This window comes from Tamandua tetradactyla, chromosome 4, assembly GCF_023851605.1.
Source record: "Tamandua tetradactyla isolate mTamTet1 chromosome 4, mTamTet1.pri, whole genome shotgun sequence".
Lineage (NCBI taxonomy): Eukaryota > Metazoa > Chordata > Mammalia > Pilosa > Myrmecophagidae > Tamandua > Tamandua tetradactyla.
Genome location: NC_135330.1, coordinates 14,664,210 through 14,679,637, shown reverse-complemented (window position 1 = coordinate 14,679,637; position 15,428 = coordinate 14,664,210). Strand labels below are relative to the sequence as shown.

The 15,428-nt window shown below is 40.6% G+C and overlaps 1 protein-coding gene across 6 annotated transcripts in view; it reads right to left on the bottom strand.

Moving 5' to 3' along the window:
- Positions 1 to 13,171, bottom strand: part of FCGR2B (Fc gamma receptor IIb) — a 57,920-nt gene extending 44,749 nt beyond the window's left edge. For 4 of the 6 annotated variants that reach the window (XM_077156693.1, XM_077156697.1, XM_077156694.1 and 1 more), the window contains exon 1: positions 12,567 to 12,662. Coding sequence is in view for 2 of the 6 variants with exons in the window: in XM_077156695.1 (XP_077012810.1) it covers positions 12,567 to 12,636 (70 nt within the window). In the remaining 4 variants the exon portion in view is untranslated. Of the gene's footprint in view, positions 1 to 12,566; positions 12,668 to 12,800 lie in introns of those variants that run through there. The other 2 variants (XM_077156695.1, XM_077156696.1) reach the window with 1 other exon arrangement.
- Between the last annotated feature and the right edge of the window lie 2,257 nt (positions 13,172 to 15,428).

Below are 15,428 nucleotides of genomic sequence, written 5' to 3'. Positions count from 1 at the left end.
ACAACTATGTGATGATAGTGTACGTTATTGATTATATGATAAGAACGGAATGATCATATGATAAGAATGTTTGTGTTTGTATGCGGTTATGTATCATAAATAAAAAATTAATTAATTAAAAAAAGATTGCCAATACCAAAATATACCTCCATTTAAAACAAAAAAAAGAAAAAGATAGTAGATGAGGTCACTACCCTGCTCAGAATCCTTCGGTGACTTCCCAGTGTCTTCAGGATGAAGTTAAAATTCTTTGAGATGCACACAGACCTGAGAGTGTCTGTCCAATCACACGACTCTATCACTGCCTCCCCAGCCCCAGTTCTGTGCTCCACCAGCCTCCACCTGATGTTGCCATGCTATTGCTATGTTCCCACCCATTCTATTATCTGTGAACAGAAATCCACACCCATTCTTCAAGACCAAACTCCTTTTCCATAAAGCCTTCCATAGGTTGCACATAGTCAAACCGTTGGTTGCAAGAGGAGAACTAGTCTGAAAATGTCTAACTTCCTTGGGAGATGCCCTGTCTCCACAAAGATTTCCTCCATTAATAAACTCCTGGAGCATGTGTTAGGTACCTTGATGCTGAGATAATGTTGGTGAAGGATTTGTCTCTGGACTGGAAAGGCTATCTGCTGCTCTCTACTGCCCTCTGCTGAAACAAGGTGGGCAATGAAAATCTCTTCTGCAGAACAGAGGAAACCAGTTTGCAAGGAAACTGAAGAAAGATCTGGGTCTTCTAACTTACACACACACACAAAACAGCCAGCTACACACCAATGTTCATAGCAATGATTATTCACAATTGCCAAAAGATGGAAACAAACCAAATGTCCATCAATAGATGAGTGGGTCAACAAAATGTGGTATATACATACAAAGGAATATTATGCAGCAGTAAGACAAAATGACGTCCTGAAGCACGTGACAAGATGGATGAGCCTTGAGGACTTAATGCTGAGTGAAGTTAGCCAGACACAAAAGGATAGATACTGTATGATTTCACTTTTATGACCAACCTAAAGGTATACTCAGAGGCTTATAATACAGAATATAGGGGACTTAGAGATGCATAGAAGCTAGGGATGGATGAACCGTTAGCTAATAAAGTTGAACTCCAACATAAAGGAGTGAAGGTGATTCTCTAGTGGGTCTAGAAGTGATATCACCATATGGAAGATGAATAAGATTGAAAGGGGTTGTATGGACCTACATGTCCCACTGCTTAACACTAGAAATATGAATTAATTCTCACAAGAATAACTTCAAAGCTATGACTCTTGTCTAGTGGGTCTAGAAGTAATATTACCATATGGAAGATGAACAAGATTGAAAGGGGTTGTATAGACCTATGTGTCCCACTGATTAACACTAGAAATATGAATTAGTTCTTGCAAGAATTATTTCAAATATATGATTCTTGTACAAAGAGTGTTTAAGTCCAGGGTACAGGGGGAAAACTTTTATTGCATTCTATGAGCTATGTTCAAAAGGAAACCGTCAGCACTATCACAGCAACAGCAGAGGTAAATAATGGGGTGAGGGACAAGAGTTAAGAGGAGGTTTAGATTTCCTATTTGGTGAGGATGTGTTTATTGGTTTTCTTTCTCTTGGGAGCAATGAAATTATCTAAAATTGAGAGTGTTGATGGATTGTGGACTTTGGGCCCTTTACATGATGCCCGATGAATGCAGGTGGCTGAAGGATGAACTGACGGGGAAGTAGATTGGTGAACAATGGTGTGTACTTATGAAAGAAAGTTGTGCTGCTACAAACAGGATCAAAGTCATGAGGCATGCAAGGATGTGGATGAACATGTGGGACATTTGTTGAGACAAAATAAGCCAGAAACAAAAGAAGAAGAATGGTGTGGCCACGTTTAGAAAATGCTTATAAGAAAACAGGGGCCTAGATTGTAGGCTTTTAGAGCAGGCACATTAAGTCTGGAGTGGAAATGATTATTTCTGGATTTTGAGAGGCTGTTTTATATATATATATATATATATATATATATATATATATATATATATATATACCTGATATTAAAGATGAGAACAAAGCCGAACAGGTTGGGGTTAAAGTACTTCAGAACACAGTGGTAAGGAAGACAGTGTCTGTATTTTAGAACCACACATACTCTTTGAGACCATTGGAAGAAAGGTTTATTTGGCCTGTAAAACAAATTTTCTGGAGTGCATAATCTAATTCAACCTATCTGTATAGTTCAATTGAACAACTGAAACACAGGGAGCCCAGGATAAGAAAGAGGTCCTTTAATCCTATATAGATTATTGTAATGCCTGGAAATATCCTAGAATATATTAAGCAGATAATCAAAAAGTATTGGCAAAGTCCCCTGAGGGATGGGAGAAAGAATACGGAGCTATTAAACCTTACCATCAGGGAATCCTTTAAGGACACCCAAATCAATAGGCCATGTCCTTGATCACGAGGCTTACTCTTGTGAAGCTTATGTAAGTAGCATAGAAGCTTAGACTACCTACAGGCACGCCAAGAGTTACTTCTGGAGGACCTCTGTAGTTGCTCAGATGTGGCCTGTCTCGCTAAGCTCAACTCTGCAAGTGAAATCGTTGCCCTCCCCGCTACATGTGACATAGCATCCAGGGGTGAAAGTCTCCCTGGTGACATGGGAGATGACTTCTAGGGATGAATCCAGATATGGCACCATCAGATCAACAATTCCATCCTGACCAAAAGGGGGAAAAGAAGTGTAAACTACTAAAGTATCAGTGGCAGAGAGAGTTCAAATAGAGCTGAGAGGCTACTCTGGACGTTGCTCTTACACAAGCTTCAGTTTGACCTTGCTACCTATCATAACCTGCCAACCCCCAAGCAGGACCTTTCCAGCCAATCCTAAAGAACACCTAAGGCAATATATAAGATCCCACAAGGGTTCCGGGCACTATAGTAACTTGCCAGAAACCTACAACCTCCAGATGGGTTCCTGGTCCAGGTAAGTCCTGAAACCTAGCCCAGCCTCTCCAGAACATCAGATAGTTCCATCTCCCTACCCTATATTAGTGACAGACCCTTCCAATATAAAAATTTAGAATTGCCATAGCCCAAACACCACTAAAGAGAGGGATGGAAAGATCAAAGGTGATGGTGGAATTATACATAGAAGATAGGATTTAATAAATGAATAGGAAAGTTGAATCATTAAATTGATATCTCTTTTAGTCTCCAGTATTTTAGAGCAGCTAAAAGTAAAAACCTAAAACTGTGAAATTGTAACCCATTTCAAACTCTGAAATATGTTCTACACCTAATTGTGGTGCTGTGCTTTGAAATGTATAGCTTTTTTGTATATATATTTTTTTCACCAAAAAGAGAAAGAAAAAAAGTCGATTGTGATGATAAAAAAAATATTTAAGCCTTCTAGTCTCCTATATTCTGGAGCAGCTGGAAGGAAAAATCTGAGAGGATCGTATGGTAGCCCATGACAAACTCTGGGATCTGTCCTGTAACTACTTGTTGAAGAGTGCTTTGAAATCTATTGCTTTTTTATTTCTTTGCTTTGTATATATGCTATACTATACAATAAAAAAGTTAAACAAACAAAAAACCACCAGCTAATGGGCTAATAGGGCAAGAGGCAGGTGCTGGAGAAAATAAAACCTAGGGATGCTCTTGCTTTAAGCAACTAGCTCTGCTCTCTACTTGAGTGGTGCTTGACTTCAGCATGACCTCAGATGCTGGCATCCAGAATAAAGTCTTGCTTCTATTCATCCGCCCTCTCTGGCATTTGGTCCTCAGTGGTGAGGGTGGGATTTGAAGTTGTAGCAGGAAAGTAAGAATTAGATCCCAATACCTGTAACTCAAACGGCTTTGAACCTCTTCCTCAAGCCTAGGTTGTCCTTTAAATTACATCAAGTGCACACACCTCCATCAAGGGTAAAGGGCCATGAGAGCAGGAGCTCTGTTCTAAGCCAAACATGCTGTGGGTTCGTGGAAGCTGCTCCTGGAGAAGGCTAAGGTGGCCTTGCTCAGCTGGGAGTAATGATTTGACAACAGTATTAGAAGAACCATAAATGAAGGTCTAAGGGATTCAAAACCATCTTCTTGTTGCTAGAAATAGAACTTATCTCATGACCTCAGAAAATAAAAGAACCACCTCAGTGACTTCTAGTTAATCTCCTAAAACCCAATTTAGCTAGAGTCTACATCTCTAGCTCTAGCCCAGACCTCTCCTCCAGATATCCAACTGAGTCTGATCACGCCACCATATGGTCCTAATCAGCACCCAAAATTCAGAACATCCAAACCTGAATTTATCATCTTCTCTTTCTCCCATCCTCCATTCCCCCCGCCAGAAATTTGGATGTCATCATGGTTTCCTCCCTGTGCTGGTTTGAAAAGATGTGTGTCCCCTAGAAAAGCCATGTTTTAATCCTAATCTCATTTTGTAAAGGCAGCCATTTCTTCTAATCCCTATTCAGCATTGTATGTTTGAAACTGTAATTAGATCATTTCCCTAGAAATGTGATGTAATCAAGAGTGGTTGTTAAACTGGATTAGGTGACGACATGTCTCCACCCATTCAGGTGGGTCTTGATAAATTTCTGGAGTCCTACAGAAGAGGAAACATTTTGGAGAATGAAGGAGATTCGGAGAGAGCAGAGAATGCTGCAGTACCACGAAGCAGAGTCCATGAGCCAGCGACCTTCGGAGATGAAGAAGGAAAACACCTCCTGGGAAGCTTCATGAAACCGTTCTGTTTCTGGTATATTGCATTCCTGCAGCTAGCAAACTAGAACACTCCCTCAATTTCATAATCCACACCCAAACTTGCCAATTCTGTTTCTGGTATATTGCGTTCCTGCAGATAGCAAACTAGAACACTCCCTCAATTTCATAAGCCACACCCAAACTTGCCAATTCTCCTTGCTAAATATCTCAATCCCAACACCATTACCTTAGTCCGAGACCAGCTTAATATGCCATAAAGTCTATCCCAAGAGTCTAACTCCTCTTCTTGTGCTGAGTCTTACTCCTTCCAACCTGTTTGCAAGCTGTGACCAGGGCAATCTTCTTAAAGTACTAATTAAATTATGTCACTTTCCTGCTTAAAATAATTCAGCGGCTCCACGTGCCTTCATGATAAAAAATCTAAACTTCTCAATGCGGCCTGTCTCTCAGGCCTGTGCCTTCCCCAGGGGAGAGGTGAGGCCCAACTCAGGTGGAATCCCTCCCTCAAGGAATTCAAACCCCAGGGTTTGGTAATTTGAAGCCATTAAAACCAGCCTACAACCTCTCCTCTGTCTCCACCACGCCCCCAGCAGGGAGAGTCTTCCAAAGTTAAAGATAACGCATCATCTTATGCTGGTGGGACCCGCAGGCAGACAAGCGCCACATACTGGGCAGGATAAGAAAAACAGAGTCCAGAGACTTCACAGGAAAGTCTTTCAACCTGCTGGGTCTCACCCTCAGGGAAAACCGACGCAGGTGACTCCTTTCCCCTGACAGGAGGCCAGTTTAGTCTGGGAAAACCCAGCTGGGGTCTATAATACCTACGTAGACCCTCCTAAGGGTGGCGGGGGTGGGGGAGAAAGGCACCATACAAGCAGGGCAAGAAACAAGAACTGAAAAATTCTCCTCTGTTAATCAAAACCTAAGCTAGAGGTCCAGAAAAAGCTGAACTGAATGTCAGTGTGGCCTGTAGGGCATTGTGAAACAAAGGCATGCCTAATCTTCCTAAACTTAATCTCCTTAAACTATCCTCCTTATCCTGCAGGTACACCGGACTCACCTCTGAGAGAAACTTTTTGGTCTCGGTGTAGACATGACCGCTTCTTCTCCTATTCTGGTGAATCACGAGAATCAAACTATAGAAAACTTCACAGAAAATTTTCTAGAAATTATATAAAAATAATTTAACTGAATATTGATCAAAGGTTCTGAAGGAGGGAAGATTTCTGAGCTCAGAAAAAAATAGAAGAAAATATAAAAGAAAAAATCCTCATAAAAATTTAAATTTCTGAGTGACATAAAACAAAACTAACCCCAAATAAACTACCAACTGCAGACTTGACAAAGGAATATATGTAAAACTTATACTCCCCAAACACGTATTTTTATTTTACAAATAATTATTGTGAAAGATCGAGAGTCCTGATAAACAGGCAAGGGCAGAATTTTCATAGAGAAGTCCAAAACCATTCAGTTAAATAAACACTTGCTAAATATTTATGTGTGCCCGACATTGTGCTAAGTGCTTCCTGCCCAGTAGAAATATGAAAGAGGAAATGCAACTCTGAAATGGAAGCAGTAAACCAACACATGGGAAATGTTTAGTAACCAAATAATGCAAATTAAAACAATGATGAGATCCATTCCTCACCTATTAAATTACCCACGAAAAGTGTGATTAATTGGGTTCTCACAGATTGCATTTCCAAAACAGTTTTTGGAAAGTAATTTTAAAGTACCATTAAAATCTTAGAAATGTGCATACTAAAAACTTAGAATTAACATTATAATTTCACTTCTGAGAAACAGGCCTTTGGAAATATTCCAAAATATAAAAATACTATTGCTCTTTTCTGCACTATTGGACAATAATGAAAACGAGAAACAACCAAAAATGTCTAAATTCTTGCTGCAAGTAAATTAGTTTGTTCCCACGTTAGCTGGTTGATGCTCTGAGCATTGAAAGAGAGGTATCAGGTGATTCTCTATAGCAATGAAATATTCAGATGGCTTCAACATCAAGAAGCATTTTATTATCTCATCTATCAAATTGTCTGAAGATGGAGCAGTCCCAGGGCTGGTTAATCTACAGCTCAATAAAATTATCAGTGGCCCAGATTCTTCCTTTCTGTACTTTGATAGCATCAGCATAAAGTCACTTCCCTCACGGAGACAAGTTGGCTGCAACAGCTCCCAGTATCACATCCTTAATATCATCATATCCAAATGTTGACACAAAATACAGAACTCATTACTTCTTCTTCTTCTTTTTTTTTTTTTTTGCAATGTTTTGCTATTGTTTTTTGTTTTTGTATGCTGTATGGCAGGGTCACATTTCATTCTGTTTCCATGGGAGTTTCCCGTTATTGCAGCACCATTTGTTGAATATTTTGTTTGTTTTATTTGTTCTTGTTGGTTTCTTTGTTCATTTGTCTTTGGGACACGCACAGGCCAGGAATCGAACCCGGGTCTCTCACAAGGCAAACGAGAATTCTACCACACTCATTACTTCTTGTGCTCCAGAATTCCCTCCTCCCTGACCCCCAGGGCAGATTGCCCCCTAAGAGTTCTTGCCCAGAACTGTATTACATAATCAGTACTAAGCCAATCACTGAAAAAGAGAAGGACCGGCTTAGATCAGCCGTTCTCTAGGTGTGGCCCCTGGACCAGCAACATCAGCATCACCTGGAAACTCACTAGAAATGCACATTCTCAGGCCCCATCTCAGACCTACTGAATCAGAAACACTGAGAATGGGAACCATCCATTATATTTCAACAAGCCCACCAGGTGATTCACATGCTGCTAAAGCTTAAGAATCACTGGCTTCGACTAAACAAGAGTCACACCAGGAAGTGGAGAAAAGGCCTAGCCTTCCTTAAAGCACATGGCCACCATATATCTGAACAAAATCATGTTGTTCGCAAGGAAAACAGGGAGAAATTTCTGTGGAGTAAGCAACCTCTTTACAGGAGAAAATCCCTTTCTGGCACTAAAAAAATGACCTGAGGAGTCTTTTAAGAATACAAGATAGCCAAAGAAGTAACACTATCCCTTTTCTTTTCTATATATTTCTCAAAAAAACTTTTGCTGCATTTTTCCCTTCCCTTTAAAAAAATGTAAAAAATATTGAGTGGAGGATGTGTTTGTGTTTTTGTATAGGTGTGGAAATGTAGAAAAGCAAGTTGCCAAGTAATATGTATCATGTAATATAATATATAAACAATAACAACAAAACTATATATGTAGAGGTTGGTGTGTACTTATATGAACATGAATGTACAGGAAAGTTCTGGAAGGGTACACAACAAACTCAGTGAGTGCCCCGAGGAAGACTGCGAAATTGCGAGAGTTATTAAGTGTCACATTCACTTTTTTTTTTTACTTCTGAATTGTTTCACTTATTTAAAGTAAAAATATGTTATAGCTCTTTCAAACAAAAAGTGATTAAAGCAGCAAAAACAAAATATTGGGGAGAGGGACAAGAACTGAATCCATAGGGATGGTTCTGGACCCATTGAAGCCTCCAACCTTTCCCACTTCACATGCAAGGGATGGGACTAACCAAACAAGAAACAGTAATTCTGTTTCCTTTTCAAAAATTAAGGTTTCTTCTCTCTAAGCCAAACTCTGCAAATAAACTCACTACCCTCTCCCACCTATGTGGGACTTGACTCCCAGGGGTGTTAAGTCTCCCTTTCAACGTGGGACATGACTCCCAAGGATGAGCCCGGCCCTGGCATCATGGGATTAAAAGCACCTGCTTGACCAAAAGATGGAAAAGAAATGGAACAAGATAAGGTTTCAGTGACTAAGAGAGTTCAAGTAGAGGCTAGAGGTCATTCTGGTTGTTACTCTTATGCCAGTTTCAGCCAGATACTACAAATTGCCATGGTATGCCAAGACCCAATCAACAGTACTGTTGAAAACCTTAAAGAAAACGCAGGCTCTATCTAAGACTCTATAAAAGTTTTACAAATTAAGTTTAGTGTTCGGAAACTTAAAACAATCTTAAGTCAAGATTGTTCCTGTGCTAGATAAGCCTTGAAACTTAGAGGCACTAAAGTCTCCCAGAACACATAAACCAGTTGCATCCCCTTACCCCATAATGTTGACACCCCTTTTCAACATGAAGAAATTAGAATGGCCATTGCCTAAATATCCCAGAAGATTGGGAGAATGATCAAATGAGTGAGAGGATTGTAACAGAGAAGTTAGGATTTAACAAAGTATTATAGCTACTGAATCATCACATAGATTTTTCTTTTTAGTTTCTAGTGTATTAAAACAGCCAGAAGGAAATACCTGAAATTGTGGAACTATAACCCATACTTTACGTTGAAATTTGCTCTATGACTACTTATTAGACTGTACTTTGAAATTTATTACTTTTCAGTATTTATATTTCACGATAAAAATGTTAAAATATATATGTAAACCAAGGGAATTGAAATAAAAACGAAGGTTTCTTTCTGATGTTACCTTTTATTTTCCTAGTAGGTTCTGAATATGTTGCTAGTGTGTTCCATTTTTGTAACTAACTTTGAAATTTTACAGGAACTAATTTGCTAGCTCTTCTGAAAAATCCCCTTGGCCTCCCAAAGCTGCCCAGTGACCTTCATTAGAATTTTTAAAAGACAAAGGCTACCACATTCTGCAATATCTAGAAGCTACCATTGAAAGCCAGCACACACTATAGAATATTTATTTTTAGAACTATAACTAGAACCATAGATGGAAAAAGTTAGACATTAACCCAATTACCTTATTTAACAGATGAGAAAACTGAGGTTTAGGGAAGAGAAGTGACTTGACAGCCAACAAGTGCGAGAACTGAAATCAAAACCAGATTTCCTTCCTCCTCACCCATTTCATCCCCTCGATGCATTATCAACACTACTTTGAAACTTTAAAGTTGTAGGAGTTTGGGGAGATTCTAAGTGTGTTCTGATGTAGGACAACACAAGGTAGGGCATTTATAAATCACTGTAGAAAATAGCATCAAATTTCTAGAAAATTTTTACATGTCAGTAGGCTATCTTATTTTAATAATCATAGCCAAAGTAAACAAGCCATGACATGCGGTCACACATCACAGAATTTATTTCAATTCCTTAAGCTTTTCTTCCTTTGCATCTCCCTATCTCTTTCTTTTTGGAGCTGTTCTCTCATTGCCATCTTATTGTCTCAATGTTGTGACTTTGTGTCTCTGCAGCTTGTCTGTTTCTGGGCCTCTGTGTGTGTGTGTGTGTGTGTGTGTGTGTGTGTGTGTGCGCGCGCGTTTTGTTCTGGGTACATATTCCTTCCGCATGTGAGATGCTGAATACTTTTAATTAAGCAATTTTGATATCTATTATATTTGTGGTTCAGAGCTTCCTACAGTTTGTCACTTATATTAAAATGAGAAAGTGAAATATTTCCTTAAAAGGCAATTTGCTTCTTTGTGGCCCTTAATTATTAATTCTTTGTGGACCGGTGATACTTAACAAAAACAGGGCTTGGGAGTCATGTTTCCTCCGGTTGGCACACATTAAGGCATAGAAGATTTCAGCCAGAGGGGATCTTAGCAAACATATAATCCTTAGCAAACCATCTCATTTCATGGATATGGAGACTCAGTTAATTTCTCAGAGTCTTCCCACTAGTTCTAGAGCTCCTGGTCTCTAGGTTAGTATTCTTTCTTCTACGTTAAGTGACAAGATTTTTCCCCCCTATTAATTACCAGTTCCTTCCAGAAAGAGAGTTTTCTATTCTTTCATTAAATACTTATCTGTTAGGAGGCCTTTGGCTGCAAGAGATAAGCATGACTTAAACTGGCGTAAACACTAAGGAAATGCATCTCAAATGACAAGAAATCCATATTGGGTGCTTCAAGAGCTCAGGAATGTCATCACGACCATATTCTATCCCTTCCTCCACTTTGCCCTTCTTAGTACTTTGGTTTTGGTCTCAGGCTGGCTGCCCTTAAACTTTACTATAGCTGCCAGCAGAATCTGCTGCAAAATGCTTCCTTCTTCATGTCCACTGGAAGAGATTTCAGTGCGCAGCCTCTCCCAAACGTGGTCTATAAAAACCATTCCTTTCTGCCTGATAGGATCTGTTTAAGACAGTGCACTCATTCTCCCCTTTAACCAAAAAGAAACAAAAAACAAAAAACCCACACTGGGAGGATGCTGTACCCTGTGTGTCTTAGACCAATAAGGACCCACCTCTGAATATAGGTAGGAAGTGGATTCTTCAAATAAAATCAGAATTGTGGTAGGAAGGAGGAAGGGAAATGGAGATTGGTTATACCACCTTTTCAGTGCACAACTCAAAGGGGAACTATTCACATTGTATTCCATTTGCTAGTCAACTGAGTCATTGCAGTTTTTTTGTGCTTGAAAGAGCTCAGAGGTTACCATGAATTCAAGAGCAAGTCCTTGCCTCATACTTATCTCAGCATTGCATTGTAGCCTTGAACAAAGACGGAACCATGAAATTCATGGTTCCCTTGCTGTTATAATCTTAGGTCACACTTGGGTCTGGGAAGGAGATGGATGGGTAATGTTTGCCTGGCCTTCTTTAAATCAGCTACCTCCCTTCTTGCAGTTTTTCTTGGAAGAGGATGAAAATTCTTCCATTCCCTCTTGTTTTATAATCTCTCATATATACCTACACAGGCCTTTTCTATTTTAAAGATATTACTTTAATCACCACACCACAAAGGATCAGGTAATCTCCAAATGTTATTAGAGTGGCTAGATACGACAGTTTAAAGACATGGCTCCATATTTTTCGATTCTTCCTCCACCTGGAGGTGGGATCTGTATCTTGCACCCTTGAATCTGGGTGGGCTTATGACCACTCTGACAAATAGAAAGCGGTGGAAAGTAATGCTATATATGTTTCAAGGGTCGGTCATAAAAAGCCACGCAGCTTCCATCTGGTTTGCTAGAATATTTGCTCTTGTACTCTGTGCTACAACTACATGACCAAGTGGAGAGATCAAATGTGGGTGCTACAGTTGATGAACCCAGCCGAGCCCAGCCCTTGAGACATCCCATTCTAGATATCAGGCACGTTTATGAAGCAACTTCCAGATAATTACAGCCCCCGGCTGTTTGATTCTTCCCTGTTGAGACAACACCCACCCCCAATACTTGTGGTAGGAAGTGGTAGGAAGTGGAATAGAAACAAACCAGCCCTACTGCACCCTCTCTGAATCTCTGACCCATAGAGTTCATCAGCAAAATTAAATTGTTGTTTTATGCCACTAAATTTGGGGGTGGTTTGTTACTCAGCAACAGAGGACTGGAATTCTAGTCCTGGTCCTTTGTACCAAAGACAACCAGGCCAGTGTGCCTTTTTCTCACAGTGCCTCTTCTAACCCCTGTCTTGCATGACCTCATGAAGTCCTATGTTCCTTCATTCTACGTATTTCCTCAACCTAACTGAAAGGTGACAAGACCTACTTCTAGTCCTGTGCGGGACCATACTCAGCAAGCTACTCAGAGAGCAGTTGGCTCTGTATACTATTGGAGAAAGGTTTACCAACACTGAAGATTGGCCCAGCGACAAATCCTAATCTCCAACCTCAGTAGGGCCCTTAGCACTTCTTGGCAATCCTTTTACAATTGCTCAGACTCCTTGGTAAAACTTTTACATGCAATGGTCAACACCTCCCATTCTCTATAATGGCCACTCCATACCTTCTCTGGTGTCTTTAAGACCCTACTACTACCTTCACCCTCTCTTTCTTAGCAAATAATTTTGACTCCTTCAGTAAGAAAATCAGGGCCATCAGATAGAAACGGCTTCAACTTTCTTACTCAGTATCTGAAAGTGGACTGTGTGTGCTCCCCCTTACCTCCTACCTTCAACACTGAGGAAGAGGTGTGCCACCCCCAGTTCAGAGCCAACTGTCCACCAAGGTCCTGTCCTCATCTCTTCGTGATCTTGTCAAAAAAAACTGCTGCTGCAAATAGAAAGAAGAGAGCTTTGTTAAAAGTAAAACAATTTGCAAACTGGGCAGCACCAAGTATGAGCAAATGTTCCAAAGCTGTTGAGGGGACATTGGGAGTTTATAATCCCCCCAAAAGGAAAATTACCATTGTCTGGCAAGTTCTGTCCTAGCAGCTTATTGGAACATTGAAACGGTAGGAAACTTGTCTGAAACTGATCAGAACTTAGGTTTCTTTCTTGCGGAGCTGAAGTCTGATTGTGTCAGTCCGTCGTGTGTCCTCCTTTGCCAAGAACCATTTTGTAACCCAGGGCCTGAAAGTCAATGTACAGTCATTTTCACAATCTCTACTTCCTTCATCAGGTATTGTCTCATCGCTGTGCATCCAAGCTCTCCCACTCTGCTGGTATCTGACTCAAAGGCCAATAAATATGCTCAAGCCTTACACTTAAAACAAAACAAAATCTCCTTTCCTTGATCCCCTCTAGCTACGAGTCTCTGCTTCTCCTTTCCTGTTGCATCCCTCCAGGCTCTAGGTTGTAAGCAATTGCATCAGAATCTGGATATATTAAATAAAGAAAGGGAATGTGTCAGAAGGAAACCGGAAGCTAACCAGCACATCTCACTATGGTAATGACTGGGACCCAACCATCTCCCTCCCCTCATGTGACTTGTTCAGAATTGGCTAAGCTTAGATCACAGACCTCCTCTCCGGCTGCTCCAAGATGGGAAAAAGGATGATCTGACCCCATTTGGTTCCTGTAGTTAAAAGCAATCACTATTCTCCATTAAGACTACTTGCTGTGGGGGACTTCCCCAGGGGAGAATAAGATGCTACTAGAAAGGGCAGGGTGAGTGGTGATAGCCAGAGCAAGTGTCCACTATTCCTTTTTAACAGGATCTTAAAAGGAGTAGTAATTCATTAGAACACTTTCTGTTTTCTACTCAATTTTCAACCAGAAGTTATCAAGCTTCTGACCCCCAATCCCAAGTCCCAAAATAGCTCAGATAGTGAGTCAGTCATATTTTCTGACTACCACATTGGAAGCCCTCTTTCTTGACTGCTTTAATACAGCATTTAATATTGTTGACTTCTTCTTTTGTTAAGATCTCTCATCCTGGGTTTGCCTGTTCTCTTTTCCCTCTTTAGCCCCACCCATCCAATCTCCTTTGTCAGCTATTCATCCTTTGTGCACTCTGTAAAAGTTGCTGTGTGCCAAGTTTCTGTCATTGTCCCTTTTTTCCCTTCCTCTTCCTCCCTCCCCTCCCTTCTCCTTGCCCCCTTTTAAAATTTCTCTCTTTAAAGTTGGAGAGCTCTTATTCATACTTTACCTTTGGATGGGCTTCACGTGGAGCTTCTTAAATTATAAGGAAAATTAAGTGCATATTTGCATATTTCCTTGGGGAGAGGGTCTATAGCTTTTACCAGAAGTTTAAATCATCAACCATGTTGGTGTGTTCTGAGTTCCAGGACCACGTGTCTAACTGCCTGCATGGCATCTACCCGAAATCTCCACAACTACCTCAAACCCACGAATGTAAAAACCTGAAATCATCATCTCCCCTCCCAAAGCCTATCCTTCATTCTCCATCTTTTGTGTACGTGAATGGTATCACCATCCTCCTACTTGCCCAAATCAGAACATGGAGAATCATCCCCAGACCCTTCCTTCTCCAATCACTCACCCCAGTCTAGTAGTCCATTCTACCTTCTTACCATGTCTCCTCAACACTTCCATGGCACTGCCACTTCCTTAGTGGAGGACCTCCTGGTCACTCAATCAGACTGTTGAAATAACCTCCCAATTTTTTCTCTACCTTCCTTCACTTTCTTCTCTAACCCATTTCCCACATTGCCAACAGAGTGATTTTTAATAAACTGTAAAACTGATCATGCCACTCCTGAGCTTGAAATTTTTCGTGGTTCCCAGTAGCTTCAGAATAAAAGATAAACGCAAAGAGTCCTTCATGATCACCCGATAAATATACATTGAGTGCCTAGTACGTGCCAGACACTTTGCTAAATGCTGGGGATGCAATGGTTAATGAGATGAACAGACTCCCTGCCCTCAAGGGAGGTTCAAATTGGAGCAAAGGAGAAGCACAAACTCTTAAGGAGTATATGGAAGTGGGGTGGCACACAACTTAATGTGGAAAGGTGGGGAACGCCTCAACCTTCCATATCAACGGATTCAGTTCCAGATATGGAACCAACAACTTCACGCTCGCTATTTCATTTAAGCTTCGCAACAGTTTATGGAGTTAGCACCATTATTGTTAGCCCCATTTTACAGGTAAGAAAACTGAAGCACAGACGGTTAAGTGAGTTCAGAGTTGGGATCCATCTTGAGCTTTTCTTTCTCCTTTGCAGTACTTAATGCATTGTGGAACTCCTCCCTGCTCTGCAGACACACCAGCCTCTCCGGTCCAAGTCTTTGCCCGGGCTGTTCCTTTTGCCTGGACTGTCAGTTTCCTCCCATATCTTCCAGCTGAACAGGCAGTTATGTTTTGTGGGAGGGGAAGGGGAAGGGAAGAAATGGGAGGGAAGAGGAGAGGGAGCAAAGAGAATGAAGGGGAAAAAGAAAAGGAAGCATAAAGACAGTTCCTTTAGTATAAGATATCCAAAGAAGACCTGCCCCTCTCTACAAATTTCACAAATTTACTCATCACTGTAAAATTTAACCCTTTCAACCCAATGACACTCAATTTGAGGATTGTCCAGCAAACATTTAGAAAAACCTGTTGAAAACTTCCTGCCGTGTTGTGGTCCTTTCCT